Source organism: Cetorhinus maximus, chromosome 3 (genome assembly GCF_964194155.1).
Source record: "Cetorhinus maximus chromosome 3, sCetMax3.hap1.1, whole genome shotgun sequence".
Taxonomy (NCBI): domain Eukaryota; kingdom Metazoa; phylum Chordata; class Chondrichthyes; order Lamniformes; family Cetorhinidae; genus Cetorhinus; species Cetorhinus maximus.
This window is the reverse complement of record NC_135881.1, coordinates 156,849,455-156,864,216: the sequence shown is the minus strand read 5'-3', so window position 1 is coordinate 156,864,216 and position 14,762 is coordinate 156,849,455. Positions and strand designations below refer to the sequence as shown.

General features: G+C 41.1%; 1 protein-coding gene across 2 annotated transcripts in view; it reads left to right on the top strand.

The window, feature by feature from the left end:
- tbc1d7 (TBC1 domain family, member 7) overlaps positions 1-14,762 on the top strand; it is a 65,453-nt gene that overhangs the window by 39,307 nt on the left and 11,384 nt on the right. For both annotated transcript variants that reach the window (XM_078539145.1, XM_078539146.1), the window contains one exon: positions 7,580-7,725. In XM_078539145.1, the coding sequence (XP_078395271.1) occupies positions 7,580-7,725 (146 nt within the window). The remainder of the gene's footprint in view (positions 1-7,579; positions 7,726-14,762) is intronic.

Below are 14,762 nucleotides of genomic sequence, written 5' to 3'. Positions count from 1 at the left end.
TCCAAGGCTCCAAACACTGCTTCTGGATGAAACAGCAATTTGCTGTGTTCAGTTGTGAAGACTATCCACTGCTCAAGATGCGGTCGCCTCTAAATTGGGTGAACCAAACATTGATTAGGTGACCGCTTTGCAGGACACCCCTGTTCAGCCTGCAAGTCTGATTCCAAGCTTCCAGTCACTTGTCATTTTAATTCTCTACCTTTCTGTCCTCAGATGCTGCAGTTTTCCAGTAGAGCTCAACAGAAGCTCAAAGTACAGCACATCATCTTTCGACTGGGTATATTTTACAGCCTTACAGACAATTTTAGATTGTAACCTCTGCCCTATTTTTGTTCCCTTTTTTGCTATTTCACTTCCTGTCTTTTTTCTCTTCCTTCCTTTTGTTTTCAAATGGCAACTGTTCATTCTGCCATTCATACCTCCTTGAGATGCATCCCTTGATTCTTTACTCATCCTGTTATCTGCAGCCACTCAGTGATATCCATGATTTTAGTACCAGGGAGGCAACATACTATTCTGGATTCATGTCTGCGGCCACAGAAATGCCTGTCTGTCCCCCTAGCCATCAAATCCCTTATTACTGATGGTTTTCCAATATTCCTCTTGCTCCCCTGTACAACTGAGCTAGCTAAGGACTTTGCTCTGGCTGCTCACCCCAGAGGAACCATCACTTTGATCAGTATTCAGAATGAAATGCTGGTTGGAGAGTGAAATGCACTTTTTGAGGACTTCCTGCACTACGCGTCTGGTCTTCTGCCTGGTGACCAACCCTTCCCTTTCTCCCTGCACACCCTTAAGCTGAAGGATGACCACATTTATAAACATGCTGTCCACAAATCTCTTGGCTTCACAGATGTACCAAGGTGACTCCAGCTGCCATTCCAGCCCCGAAACCCGGAGCTCAAGCTTCTGTAGCTGACAAGACTTCCTACGTATGTGGTTATCCAGGAAAGTGTCCTGGAGTATCTACATGTAACAAGCTACATACTCCATGGATCAGAGCTATGCCTCCATAATAAAATATAAAACTAAACTATAACAATAACCAAAGACTCATCAGCTACTCACTAGCTGTTTCTCTTGCGTCAAGGTCATTTTATAGGGTGATTAACTGAAATGTTTTTACTTAACTAGAGTACTAATAATTTGGAACCATCTAGTGTTACAGCCCTTCTATTTCATTTTAACTTATCCCATTGGTTTGATAATTGAAGAAATGACTAGATTATCAAATTGACCTTAGTTGTATTCCACTTAATTGATCCAGTCTTGCTTTAAAGTTACACAAACATATGAATTAGGAGCAAGAGTAAGTCATTTTTCCCTCGAGTCTGCTCCACCATTCAATAAGATCATGGATGATCTGAGTGTGGCCTCAACTCCACTTTCCTTCCTACCCTTTGACTCCCTCGTCAATCAAGAATCTAACTCGGCCTTAAGAATATTCAATGACCCTGCCTCCACCACTCTCTGGGAAGGAGAGTTCAACAAATTCATGATCTTCTGAGAGAATTTCTGCTCATCTCTGTCTTAAATGGGAGACCCCTTATTTTTATACTGTGCCCCCTAGTTCTAGTCTCTCCCACAAGGGAAAACATCCTCTCAGCATCCACCATATCAAGTCCCCTCGGGATTTTAAATGTTTCAATAAGATCACTTCTCATTCTTCTAAACTGCAATGGATACAGGCCCTACCCATCTGACTTTTTCTCATAGTATAACCTCCTCATCCTAGGAATCAGTTAAGTAAACCTTCTCTGAACTGCTTCTAATGCAATTATATCGTTTCTTAAATAAGGAGACCAAAATTGTACACAGAACTCTAGATGTGGTCCCACTAATGCCCTGTACAACTGTAGCAAAACATCCCTACTTTTTATATTCCATTCCCCTTGCAATAAACACAACATTCCATTTATCTTCCTAATCACTTGCTATACCTGCATACTAACTTTCTGTGATTCATGTACCAGGACACTTAGGTCCTCCTGTACCTCAGAGTTCTGCAATCACTTCCATTTAAATAATATGCTGCTTTTTATTCTTCCTGCCAAAGCGGACAAGTTCACATTTTTTCACATTATACTCCATCTGCCAGATTTTTGCCCATGCACTTAACCTATCTATATCCCTTTGCAGACTCCTTATGCCCATTCGACAACTTACTTTCCTACCTACCTTTGTGTCATCACCAAATTTAGCGACCATACATTGGGTCCCTTCATCCAAGTTAATATTAATATAGATTGTAAATAGTTGAGGCCCCAGCACTGATCCCTGTTACATCTTGGCAAGCCAAAAATGATCCATTTATGCCTACTGTTTCCTAGCTAACCAATCCTGTATCTATGCTAATATGTTATCCCATAAGTTGATTAATTACAAATAAATTATATTAAAATAAGAATTCCCAGCTTACCAATGTACTTGCCCACATGAAGTCACTTTGCAATATGTCTCTCCCTTTCACCACTGCTCCTCTCTTCCACTGTTTGCTGCCCTACATCTGCGATGTTACCACCTACTACTTTTCAAGGGGATTTGTTCTTTAGTGCCATTGCTGTTAATTTCTTATGTTAATTTTGTTGAGTCCCTGTCCCTGTCCCTGATTCAGTAACAGTTTCTTTGGAATGCGTCACATGTTGACTTTCTCCTCTAATATAAATAGAGAAGCAAAGTAATTATCCAGCATGTCGTCCATTTCTTCAGTTCTATTGCTACAATTCAACTGCACCTCCACTGCCACCATTGATGCCCTAGTCCTAATAAAACTATTACTCTTTCTCACCTTGGCTGTTCCCCTGCTACAGACTTATCTCTATTCCCTTATGTCCAAGGGACACAGGCTTGAAAGGATATGGCAAACAACTGGTTTAACCATTTACCACCAGACTTGGCTGGATCACATAAAAGTACTCCTGAATATTGCGCTTGTCTGCTAAAACTGCTCGCTCTTCCAGAATCGTTCCAGAATATGTAAATAATCCCCAGCTACTTTACTTTAAACCATTATCTTATACCACACGTCTGTCCCCTCCACCCTCACCTCCAACAATGAGTATGAGGAGATCAAGACCATTCAATCACTTACCTCTGCTGCATGCCCCCTTTCCACTAGCCCACCGGTCCAAAATTCCTCTAATGTTCCCCCCTGCCCTAGCCCTGAATTCACATCTTTTTCTAATTTCGCTCCCATTTTCACTCATGTTTTCTCTAAGCTCATCTTGCCCATGAAACCACCTCTTGCTCCCTCGACCTAATTCCCACTAAACAGCTGACCACCCAACTTTCCTTCATGGCCCCCACGTTAGCCGATATTATCGACTTTTCTCTCTCTCGCTCCAGGTATTGTCCCCCTCTCCTTCAAATCTGCCTTTATCACTCCTGCTCAAAGAACTAACCTTTGACACCACCATCCTTTCAAACTACCACACCTGTCTTCAACCTTCCTTTCCTCTCCAAGGCCCTTGAATGTGTTGTCACCTCCCAAATCCATGCCCATCTTTCCTAGAACTCCGTGTTCGAATCACTCCAATCAGGGTTTCTGCCCCTGCCACAGTACTGAAATGATTCAGTCACAAGTGACATTCAGTGTGACTGTGACAAAAATAAACTATCACTCCTTGTCCTTTTCGACCTGTCTACAGCCTTTGAACACAGTTGACCACACCATCCTCCTCCAAGGCCTTCCCACTGTCGTCCATCTGGGTGGGTCTGCTGTCATCTGGTCCCATTCTTATCTGTCTAATTATAGTCAGAATATCACTGGCAATGGCTTATCTTGCTGCTCCCATACCATAACTTCTAGTGTTCCCGAAAGACCTCCTGTCCTCCTGTTTCTCATCATGTCTTTGGTGACATCGTCCAAAGTTTTCACATGTATGCCGGCGGCACCAAACTACTTCACCACCACCTCACAAGATTACTACTTATCCAACATCCAGTACTGGATGAGCAAAAATTTCCTTCAATTAAATATTTGGAAAACTGAAGCTATTGCTTTAGGTTAGTTCCATACTCTGTCCCCTGGCTATCAAATCCATCATAGGGATATATATATATATATTATATATATATATGGCAATAGACTAAACCAGTCTGTTCACGACCTCTGTGTCATGTTTAACCTCAATGAGCTTCTGAGCACACATACACACCATCACTCAGACTGCCTATTTCCACCTCCATAACATTGCCCAACTTCACTCGCCTCAGCTCATCTGCTGAAACCATCATTCATACCTTTGTAACCTCTAGGTTTGACTGTTCCAATGCTCTCGTGGCTGGTCTCCCACACTCTGCCCTCTCTAAACTTGAAGACCTCCAAAACCTTTCTGCCTGTGTCTTAACTTGCACCAAGTCCTGTTGACCTATCATTCCTATGCTTGCTGAATTACTTTGGCTCCCAGTCAACCAACATCTTGATTTTAAAATTTCCATCCTCGTTCTCAGATCTCTCCATGGCCTTGCCCCTTCCTATATCTATAATCTCCTCCAGCCCAAAATCCTCTGAGATATCTGTGCTCATCTAATTCCTTTAAGACACTCCTTATAAACCTATCTCATTGACCAAGCATTTGGTTTGACCTAATGTCTCCTTACGTGATTCAGTGTTATATTTTACTTTATAATGCTCCTGTGAAGCATCTTGGGATGTTTTATTGCGTTAAAGGTGTTATATAAATATAAGTTGACATCACCATTAATTAGATTTCAAGAGGCCTACATTGCTTCTGACCATCCCTTTTCCTAATGTAAGTGTAAAAGTGTTTTGTGTTGATTTTGATATCCTTCAAGATTCATTTTGCGCTCCCTTTTTATAGATAGTCCTATCTGCTTTGTCGTCCTTTGCTTCTTTGTATCTTTCCCATTTGCCCAAATCTGTGCTATTATTTACATTCTTATGCCTTGTCTTTGTTTTGTGTGGTCTCTTATCTATTTAGTTGTCTTTTTGACAAATAGATCTCTTGCCCTTCGGGTGTACAAATTGGTTCAGTATCACATTGAACACCTCCCACTGATCTTCTGTTGCTTTATCAATTCACAGATTGTTCAGTTTACTATGGGCAATGTCTATTTCATCCTATCAAAGGCACCCTTACCTAATTCTCAAATTTTATGAACTGTTTCACCATTCACTCTTTCAAACACAACACTACACTGAACTCAGCCATATTTTGATCACTACTAGATAAATGTTCACGAACCATTAGGCTGTTCACTAAATCTGGCTTGTTACTGAATTTAATATGGCCTTCCTCTTTGTTGATTCTAGGATATGCCACAACAGAAAACTATCCCTCACACTGAAGAAATTCGTTAACTTTCCAATATGCGCTAGCCTGCTTATCCCAGTCTATGTAGAAGTTAAAATTCCTCATTAAAATCACTCTGCCTTTGCTACATGCTTGTCTAATCTCAGCTATATAGCTACTACCAGGGGACTTATAGATATCTCTTACTACAATCTTAAATTCTTTCTAAGCACTAAATCTCCACTGCTGCTTACCTCTCATTCTCTCTTATCATTGAAGTGATTTCATCCTTAATCGTTTGGGCTGTTCCTCCTCTAGCATTTTCCCCATCTTTCCCATAGATCTTATAACCTGATATATTTAGTTCCCAGTCCTGACCATCTTGCAGCCATGGTTTCATAATGTTGTACCCTTCAAGTTTCATTTGCATTTGCAACTCATTCAATTTGTTCCGCCTACTCTGCATTTGTATAAAGAACACTTGTTTGGGCTACATACAGCCTGTCCTTTATGGCTGTTACACTATTCTCTTCCTTTTTGTTTGTTTTTGTTTTAATATCTATACTACCATTTTCCAGCTGAGCCTTCACCCCATTTACTTTTTAAAGGGCTTGTGACCACCCTATTTATCCTTCTAGGAGCCTGGTGCAAGCCCAGTTCAGGTGGAGCCTGCCCTGTTCATTAAAGTTCCTTTCTGCCTCAGTGCAGGCACCAGTGACTCATGAAACAGAACCCTTCTTCCCCATGCAACTCTCACTTGTTCACCTCCCTAATCTGTTTATCCCTCTTCCAGTTTGCATGTGGCTCGGGTAATAATCCAGAGATTATAACCCTTGAACTCCAGTTCTTTTATTTAGCTCCTGGTTCCGGGCACATTCCAAACAGGACCTTTTGCCTACCCATTCCTGTGTCGTTGCTCCCAACATGGATTATAGTGACTGATTCCTCCCCCCTCCAAAATTCATTTAAGCTAGTTTGCGATGTGTCTCACCCTGGCACCAGGTAGGCAACAATTTGTGTGGGAACCCAGATTCTGCTTATGCCATCTGTTCCCTTAACTATGGATCCACTACACATACCATGTTCAGTCCCTGCCCACCACTACCGCCAACCACCCCCACCTGCCCCCTCCCCCACCTCTTTGGACAGCCTCTGCCCTCCTGCTCCAAGGTGCCATGGTCTGCATTCTGGCTGTCCTTCCAATAATCTTTATCCTTAACCTCACTACCTTTTGGTTGGGGTCCGTTTCTTTGGTTCCTAATTCTCTATCTCATCTTGATTTCCCTTATGCTGTACACTATAGGCCACACCAACCCCTTTCTGAATCTGCACCCCTCTGAGGTGTGAGCCAAGTCTGAAGCAAACTGTCCAGACACTCCTTCCTATGTGTGTCAGAGTGTCTCCAATTTGCAGTTCAGCTCAATGACTCAATTCAACTTAATGATTCTGAGCTGGAGAGATTCAAGACGGAGATGTGTATTGCAGATGTGTTTGCTCAGGATAGTCTAGCTGTCCATATACACAACCTGTTCTGCCATATCTTAATCTAAATGATTTATATTTAGTTTTCAGTTTTTAAGTTTTTTTTTCTCTTTCCACACAAAAGCTTGCACTCTGCTGCTAAATAATTACTACTGCTGCTTCCACTACAAGTCATTCGAGCTTAAAATAAGCAATTTCTTCCTCCTTTGCACTGAACTCTCACTTGCAAACTCTCAATCTTTGCACTCTGTTGACAATGCACTCAATTTCGTGATCACTCTGTGCAGTAGCAAATACTGTTTACTTATAACTCGCACCCAAGCTAAAGCTGCTAACCTTGCTCTCCGTAATTAACACCTATTCAGTCAGACACTTTCTGCTGCTAACAGGGAGTTTCTGTTAATTAGTAGTTTAACTAGCTTGCAGTTTACAGTTTTTAAAGCTCTAAGCAAATTCTAAATGTTAAACTAAATTTCAGCTTGAGAAATACTCCAACTTGTACCGAGTTTCTGACTTAAACACCCTCTTTGCTACCAACTTCCATTACATATTAGAATGAGCTGAATTTATTAAATGCTGCTATATGAAAGTAATATTTCTAATATAACTATATTGAGTAATGGCTCTTTTAGGATTCAGTTGATTGATGAAGTGTAGTTTGCTGACTTTACTGTTTCATATAGGAAATGGTTTACATACAAGGGGAAACTTAGTTCTTATTTTAAATGGTGTTTTGAAGAGAAATAGTAAACTAAACGATATTCTTCATGTTTTCTCCTTTAACCATGCCACGAAATGATTAATGATTGAGAATTTGTATTTGCCGTTAATTAACGGAGCAGCCAAAGAGCCTTGAACATTACCTGAATCTGGAAGACAGCAAACTCCTCACTCACCTCAAGACATGCTTGGCCATGAATAAGCTCCCCTATGACTTGTGGTTCATGCATTGTTTTGCAGGCTGTTTACCTGAATCCAGCCTTCAAAGGTAGGTTGCATTAGTATCAAGTATTAGTACGAGTATCATAATGTATGATAAAAATGAATATATACACTGCAGTAGGTAAGTGATTTTCTGGGTGGAGTGATGATGTATGCCAATGACATTGCGATCATTTTGTATGCTGGTTGTCTCCTAGTACATGAGAAAATCCATGTACTGCCCTTTATCATCCTGTTCATGAAATTGCATTCATAAACATAGAAATTACTTTTGGAAGTGCAGTCACTGCTGTGTGGTAGCCAGTTTTCACATAGTAAGATCCCACAAATAACCATGAGATGAATGACCAGTTAGTTCTTGGCAGTGACCTTTAAGGGAATATTATTGACCAGGGTTGTCTTTTTTTTTCAAAAAATGTCATACAATCTTTTAATGCCCACCTGAACGGGAAGTAGGATCTATTTAATGCCTTACTTGAAAGAAGGCATCTCTGATAATCCAGCAGTCCCTAAATACTACACTGAAGTGTTAGTTTAGATTAGGTGTCTGTGAGGAGCCCGTTTTTTGGCAAAATTGAAGGACTTTGAATTTTGGACATTCTTCCTCCTGAGTATTTTTAATAAATTTGCCACATTAATTTGGGCTGGAGATATGCCATTCTTCAAGAAACCATGGGTCAAGATGGATGTCCAGTGAGGAACATCTGGCGAGGGAAAAGATACTTTGTATATCTAAGTTAACAAAGAACTGCTGTTGCCAGGCTAAAGATTCTTGCTGATTGTTTAAAAACACCTGACTTAAGAGAAGTACTCTTTGAACATCTTAATCTTTAAGATTGTCAGTCAGAGAGTGACTGCCTGCAGGACGAGAAAGATTGGGCCCTTGATATTGAGGGATACATGACATTCAAGAAGAATAAGAAGCTCGATAAAAGTGGAGGGGTAGCACTGTTCATCAAAGACTGCATTGGTGCAATAGTTAGAGATGACCTTGGTTCAGGAGATCAGGATATAGAATCGGTTTGGATGAAGATGAGGAGTAGTAGGGTGAAAAAAGTCATTAGTGGGAGTGGTCTACAGGCCCCTTAACAGCCACAGCGTAGGACAAAGTATTCAAGGGAAAATATTGGGTGCTTGTGATAAACTGGAAAAATCAGGTTGGCAGTAGTAGCCAAGATGAGGAGTTCTCAGAATGCTTTCAAGATAGTTTTTTAGGCAGCATGTTCTGGAACCAACCAGAGAGCAGGTTATATTAGACTTGGTATTGTGTAATGTGGCAGGATTAATTAATGACCTCAGAGTAAAGGCACCCCTAGGTAGCAGTGACCACAATATGATTGAATTTTACATCCAGTTTGAAAGAGACTAGTATCTTAAACTTAAATAAGGGCAGCTATGTGGGAATGAAAGCTGAGCTAGCTGAAGTGAACTGGGAAACTAGACTAGAGGATAAATCAACAGAAGCAGTGGCAGACATTTAAGGGGATATTTCAGAGTATTCAGAATAGGTACATTCCTATTATAAAGAAAAATTCAAAGGGGAGGACTCAACATCCGTGGCTAACTAAAGAAGTTAAGGAAAGCATCAAATTTAAGGAAAAAGCATACAACTCCGCAAAGATGAGTGGCAGGATAGGTGATTGGTCAGAATATAAAGAATGGCTGTGAATGACTAAAATGTTAAGCAGGAAAAAGAAATTACAGTATGAGAGGAAGCTAGCTAGAAATGTAAAAACGGATAGCAAGAGTTTCTACAGGCATTTAAAAAGGAAAAGCGTAAGCAGTGAGGAGTTAATAGCAGATAAGGAAATGGTGGAAGAAATTAACAAATATTTTGCTTCAGTGTTCACTATAGAGGATACAACAAACACTGCAATAATAGCTGCAAATCAGGAGGTAAAAGGGAGAGAGGAACTTGGTGAAATTGAAATCACTAGGAAAACAGTACTGAGCAAATTGATGGAGCTGCAGGCTGGCAAGTCTCTAGGTCCCGATGGACTACATCCTCGGGTCTCAAAGAGGTGATTAATGAAGTAGCTGATGTGCTGATAATTTCCAAAACTCGCCAGCTTCTGGAAAGGTTCCATCGGACTGGAAAGTAGCAAATATAATCCCTCTATTCAAGAAGAGAGGGAGGCAGAAAACAGGAAATTATAGGCCAGTTGGCTTGACATCAGTCGTGGGGAAGTTGTTAGAATCGATCATTAAGGACGTTACAGCTGGGCAATAGAGTTCAGGGCAATCTGGAAGAGTCAGCATGGTTTTGTGAAAGGCAAATCATATTTAACCAACTTATTGGAGTTTTTTGAAGGAGTAGCATGTGCGGTGGATAAAGAGGGGCCTGTAGACATACTGTACTTGAATTTCCAGAAGGCATTTGATAAGGTGCCACATCAAAGGTTATTACAGCAAATAAAAGCGCATGGTGTAGGGGGTAACATATTAGCATGGATAGAAGATTGGCTGGCTGGCAGAAAGCAGAGAGTACACATAAGTGAGTCTCTTTCAGATGGGCAGGATGTGACGAGCACAGGGGCCTGTGCTGGGGCCTCAGCTTTTTCCGATTTGTATCAATGACTTAGATGAGGGGAGCGAAGACATGGTAGCTAAACTTGCAGATGACACAAAGATAGGTAGGAAAGTATAAAAGCAAAATACTGCAGATGCTGGAAATCTGAAACAAAAACAAAAAATGCTGGAAAAACTCAACAGGTCTGACAGCATCTGTGGAGAGAAAGACAGAGTCAACGTTTCGAGTCCAAATTACTGAAGAAGAGTCATACAGAGTCGAAACATTAACTCTGTCTTTCTCTCCACAAATGCTGTTAGACCTGCTGAGTTTTTCCAGCATTTTTTGTTTTTGTTGTAGGTAGGAAAGTATGTTGTGAAGAGGACATCAGGAGGTTGCAGGTGGATATAAATAGGTTGAGTGATTGGGCAAAGATCTGGAAAATGGAGTTTAATATGGGAAAATGTGAAGTTGTTCACTTTGGCAGGAAGAACAAAAAAGCACAGTATTACTTATATGGAGAATGGCTGCATAATTCTGAAGTGCAGAGGGATCTAGGTGTTCTAGTACATGAGTCACAAAAAGTTAGTATGCAGGTACAGGAAGTAATGAAGAAGGCTAATGGAATGTTATCCTTTATTACGAGAGGGATTGAACATAAAAGTAAGGATACAGAATCATATGGACTTGAAACATTAATTCTGTTTTACGTTCCACAGGTGCTGTTAGACCCGCTGAGTTTTTCCAGCATTTCTTGCTTTTTGTTATAAAAGTAAGGATGTTATGCTTCAGTTATACACGGCATTGGTGAAACCACACCTCAAATACTGTGTGCAGTTTTGTTCTCCTTATTTAAAGAAGGATGTAAATGCATTGGAGGCAGTTCAGAGAAGGTTTACTAGATTGATACCTGGAATGAGTGGGCTGCCTTATGAGGAAAGGTTGGACAGACTGGGCTTGTTTCCACTGGAGTTTAGCAGAGTAAGGAGTGATTTGATTGAGGTATACAAGATCCTGAATGGCCTTGACAAGTTGAAAGGATGTTTCTTCTTGTGGGTAAGCCCAGACCCAAGGGACAGTGTTTTAAAATTAGGGGTCGCCCTTTTAGAACATGGATGAAGAGAAAATGTTCCCCTGAGGGTTGTGTGACTTTGGAACACTCTGCCTCAGAAGGCGGTGGAGGTGGGGTCATTGAATATTTTTAAGGCAGCGGTAGATAGATTCTTGTTTGGCAAGGGAATCGAAAATTATCAGGGGTAGATGGGAATGTGGAAATCGAAACACAAGATCATCAGCCATGATGTTATTGAATGGTAGAGCAGGCTCAAGGAGCCAAATGTTCTACTCCTATTCCTATTTCTTATGTCCTTATGAGTGAGTGTGGGAGCCTTAGAAGCAGGCTGCAAGAAAAGGTTCTTTCCCCCTCTCTGCCCCACCTTTGTGTTAAACCTTCCTCAGAAACATCTCATCAGGATAACTCAGCTGTTTTATTTTGAAAGACCACAAAGTTGTGATAAGTAAGGGTCATCAAGGACAGTTTCCCCAACATCTGTCTAAATCTGTCTGAAAGAACTCCCAGAACTAATGTGACCGGAATTCTGTTAGATCTTGATGCTGTTGATCTTTGAATTTTATCCTTTTAAAAGAAATGTTCCCATACTCCAGGCTCTGCAGGGGATTGTTTGTTTTGCCCTGTTTTGTGTTTGTGTGCAGGTGTATGACGATTCAAATATCTGTTTCTTTAAAGAAAGGGAAAATCGTTACACTTTTAAACTACAATTTGTATGTTACCAGTTTATTAACTTGTTTTTAAATAGTTTTTATAATAAATCAATATTTTTGGGGTTACTGAAAGGAGCATGGTTAGAGTCTTTTTATGCTGGGAATAACAAAGTCAAGGGTAAACAATTGGCCAATTCTGTGGGTGAATTAAACTTTGATTATTGTTACGACCTGTGGAGAAGTGGGGCTAGAATTAATTGGGCACTTCTCCCATTACGGTCCGTAACATGCCAGAGTTGTGGAGTGTGGCTTGAACCCACAAATTCCTGAGTCAGGTTTGGGTGATATGTTTTCTGGTGTGCTACCTGCTTAAACATGCTGCTTAATTTTATATCCATCACTATGTGGTGTGAAGCTTGTTATTTGTCTTGTGAAAAGTTGCTGGATTGGCTGAATAAAAAGTCAGGCAGGCAGAACCTACCGCTGATCATGTAGGCTCTGAAAATTCAGTAGACCAAAAGACCATCAACCATCAAGTCTTCCTCCAAGTCATTCTGTACCTTGACTTAGAAATAACAATGCTACTCCTTCAACATTCTCCAAATCAAAATCCTGGAACAGCTTCCTGAAAGCACCACTGTGCTGATATTACTAAATGTGTTGTCCTTATATAGTTGTCCTAAGAATACTTCTGAATCACTACAAATTTTGAGCTGATGGTGCTTTCAGGAAGGTATTCCAGGATTTTGATTCGGAGAACGATAAAAGAGTAGCATTGTTATTTCTAAGTCAAGATAGTGTGTGATTTGGAGGGATACTTGATGGTTGATGGCCTTTCCATTTTTATTGATAAACTCTTTTGGTGACAGATCATAGGGGCAGGGAAGTACTGTCAGAGTAAGCTTGTTGAGTTCCTGCAGTGTGTCCTGTACATTGGTGGTAGACAGGATGATATTGAGCTCAGTTGATGGGTTGGCATTCTAACGGAATGTCTGTCCTAGATGGTATTACAATACTTCTAGAGTGACTGATGCCTTTAAGTCTTGCTCACTAAAATTAGATGTAACTGCTGTGTAAGTGCAGGTGCATAGAACTCGCAAACATGTCATTTATATGGTTTGAGAGAGATAACCTACTGTACTCGTGCCCTCTCCAAGCTCATCTTGCCCATAAGACCCACCACCTGCTCTCAGAACCTATTCCCACTAAACTGCTGACCACCTAACTTCCCCTCCTGGTCCCCATGTTAGCCAATATTATTGATTGTTCTGTCTGTCCAGGTGTTGTTCCTCTCTCCTTTTAAATCCACCACCACCTTCCCTCTCCTCAAAAAACCAGCCCAGCCCATCTCCAACCTCCCTTTCCCCTCCAAAGTCCTTGAATGTGTTGTCGCCTCCCAAATTCATGCTCGACTTTCCCAGAATTCCATGTTTGAATTCCTCCAACTTCTGACTCTACCACAGTACTGATAAGTCTCATCACTTATTGAAGTCACACATGGCATCTGTGCGACTGTGACAGAGATGAACTGTCTTTCCGAGACCTTTTTAACCTGTCTGCAGCTTTGACACTGGTGGCTACGCCATCACCCTCCAATGCTTCTCCACTGTCATCCAGCTGGTTGGTACTGTTCTAATCTGGTTCCATTCTCATCTATCTAATCGTAGCCAAAGTGCTACTTGTAATGGCTTCTCTTCCCACTGCTGGACCATTACCTTTGGTGTCTCCCAAGGATATATCCTTTTTCTCCCTCTTATTTCTCATCTACAGCAGTGTTGGTTTTTATATGTATGCTGACGCATTCTACCTCACCTCCACCTCTTTTGACTCCCCCACTGTTGTTAAATTATCAGATTGCGTATCCAACATTCAGTGCTGGGTGAGTAGAAATTTCCTCCAAACCATTGTTTTCGATCCCTGATCCAAACACTCCCCTATTTACTAATTCCTTTCCTCGCCCTGGCAACATAAACCGGTCTGTTCACAATCTTGGTGTCATATTTGACCCCAAGATGAGCTTCCAAGTTCATATTCATGCAATCACTAAGATTGCTATTTCCACATTTGTGACAGCACTTGACTTTGCCCCTTCTCAGTGCATCTGTTGCTGAAACCCTCACTCGGGCCTTCATTACCTTTAGACTTGACTAACGTACTCCTGGCTGGCGCCTCACATTTTACCCTCCAAAAAGCTTGAGATTCTCCTAAATTCTTCTGCCCGTGTCTTAACTCTCATCATCCAGTTTACCTATCACCCCTGTGCTTGCTGACTTACCTAGACTCCCAGTCAGCAAACATCTTGATTTTAAAATTCTCATCCTTGTTTTTAAATCTCTCCACGCCTTGTCCCTCCCTAACTCTAATCTCCAGCAGCCCCACAAACCTCTGAGATATCTACAGTCCTCTAATTCTGGTCTCTTGAACATCCCTGGTTTAATTGCTGCACCATCCCTGCACCTCTCCATCTTGCTTTCTTCCTTTAAGATGTTCCGACATCTTTGCCCAAGCTTTTGGTCATCTGACCTAATATCTCCTTATGTCGTTCAGTGTCAATTTTTGTTTTATAATGCTCCTTTGATGAAACTTTGACATTTTATTACATTCAAGGTGTTATACAAACATAAATTGTTGTGCATTGCTCTGTATGTGTGTGGATGCCCTCAAAATCCCACAGCAAATTCAGGTTCCCTCAGATGAGTTCAGACCACACTTCCAGGATTTTAGGCCCCCTGACTTCCTCACTTTTTGTGTCTTGGCGATCTCTTTACGCAACACCTATGTGCAGCAGAAAACTGCTCTACCACTAATAGAGCTGAGCAAGCATTGAGTCCAAGAGATAGAGATTATGAATG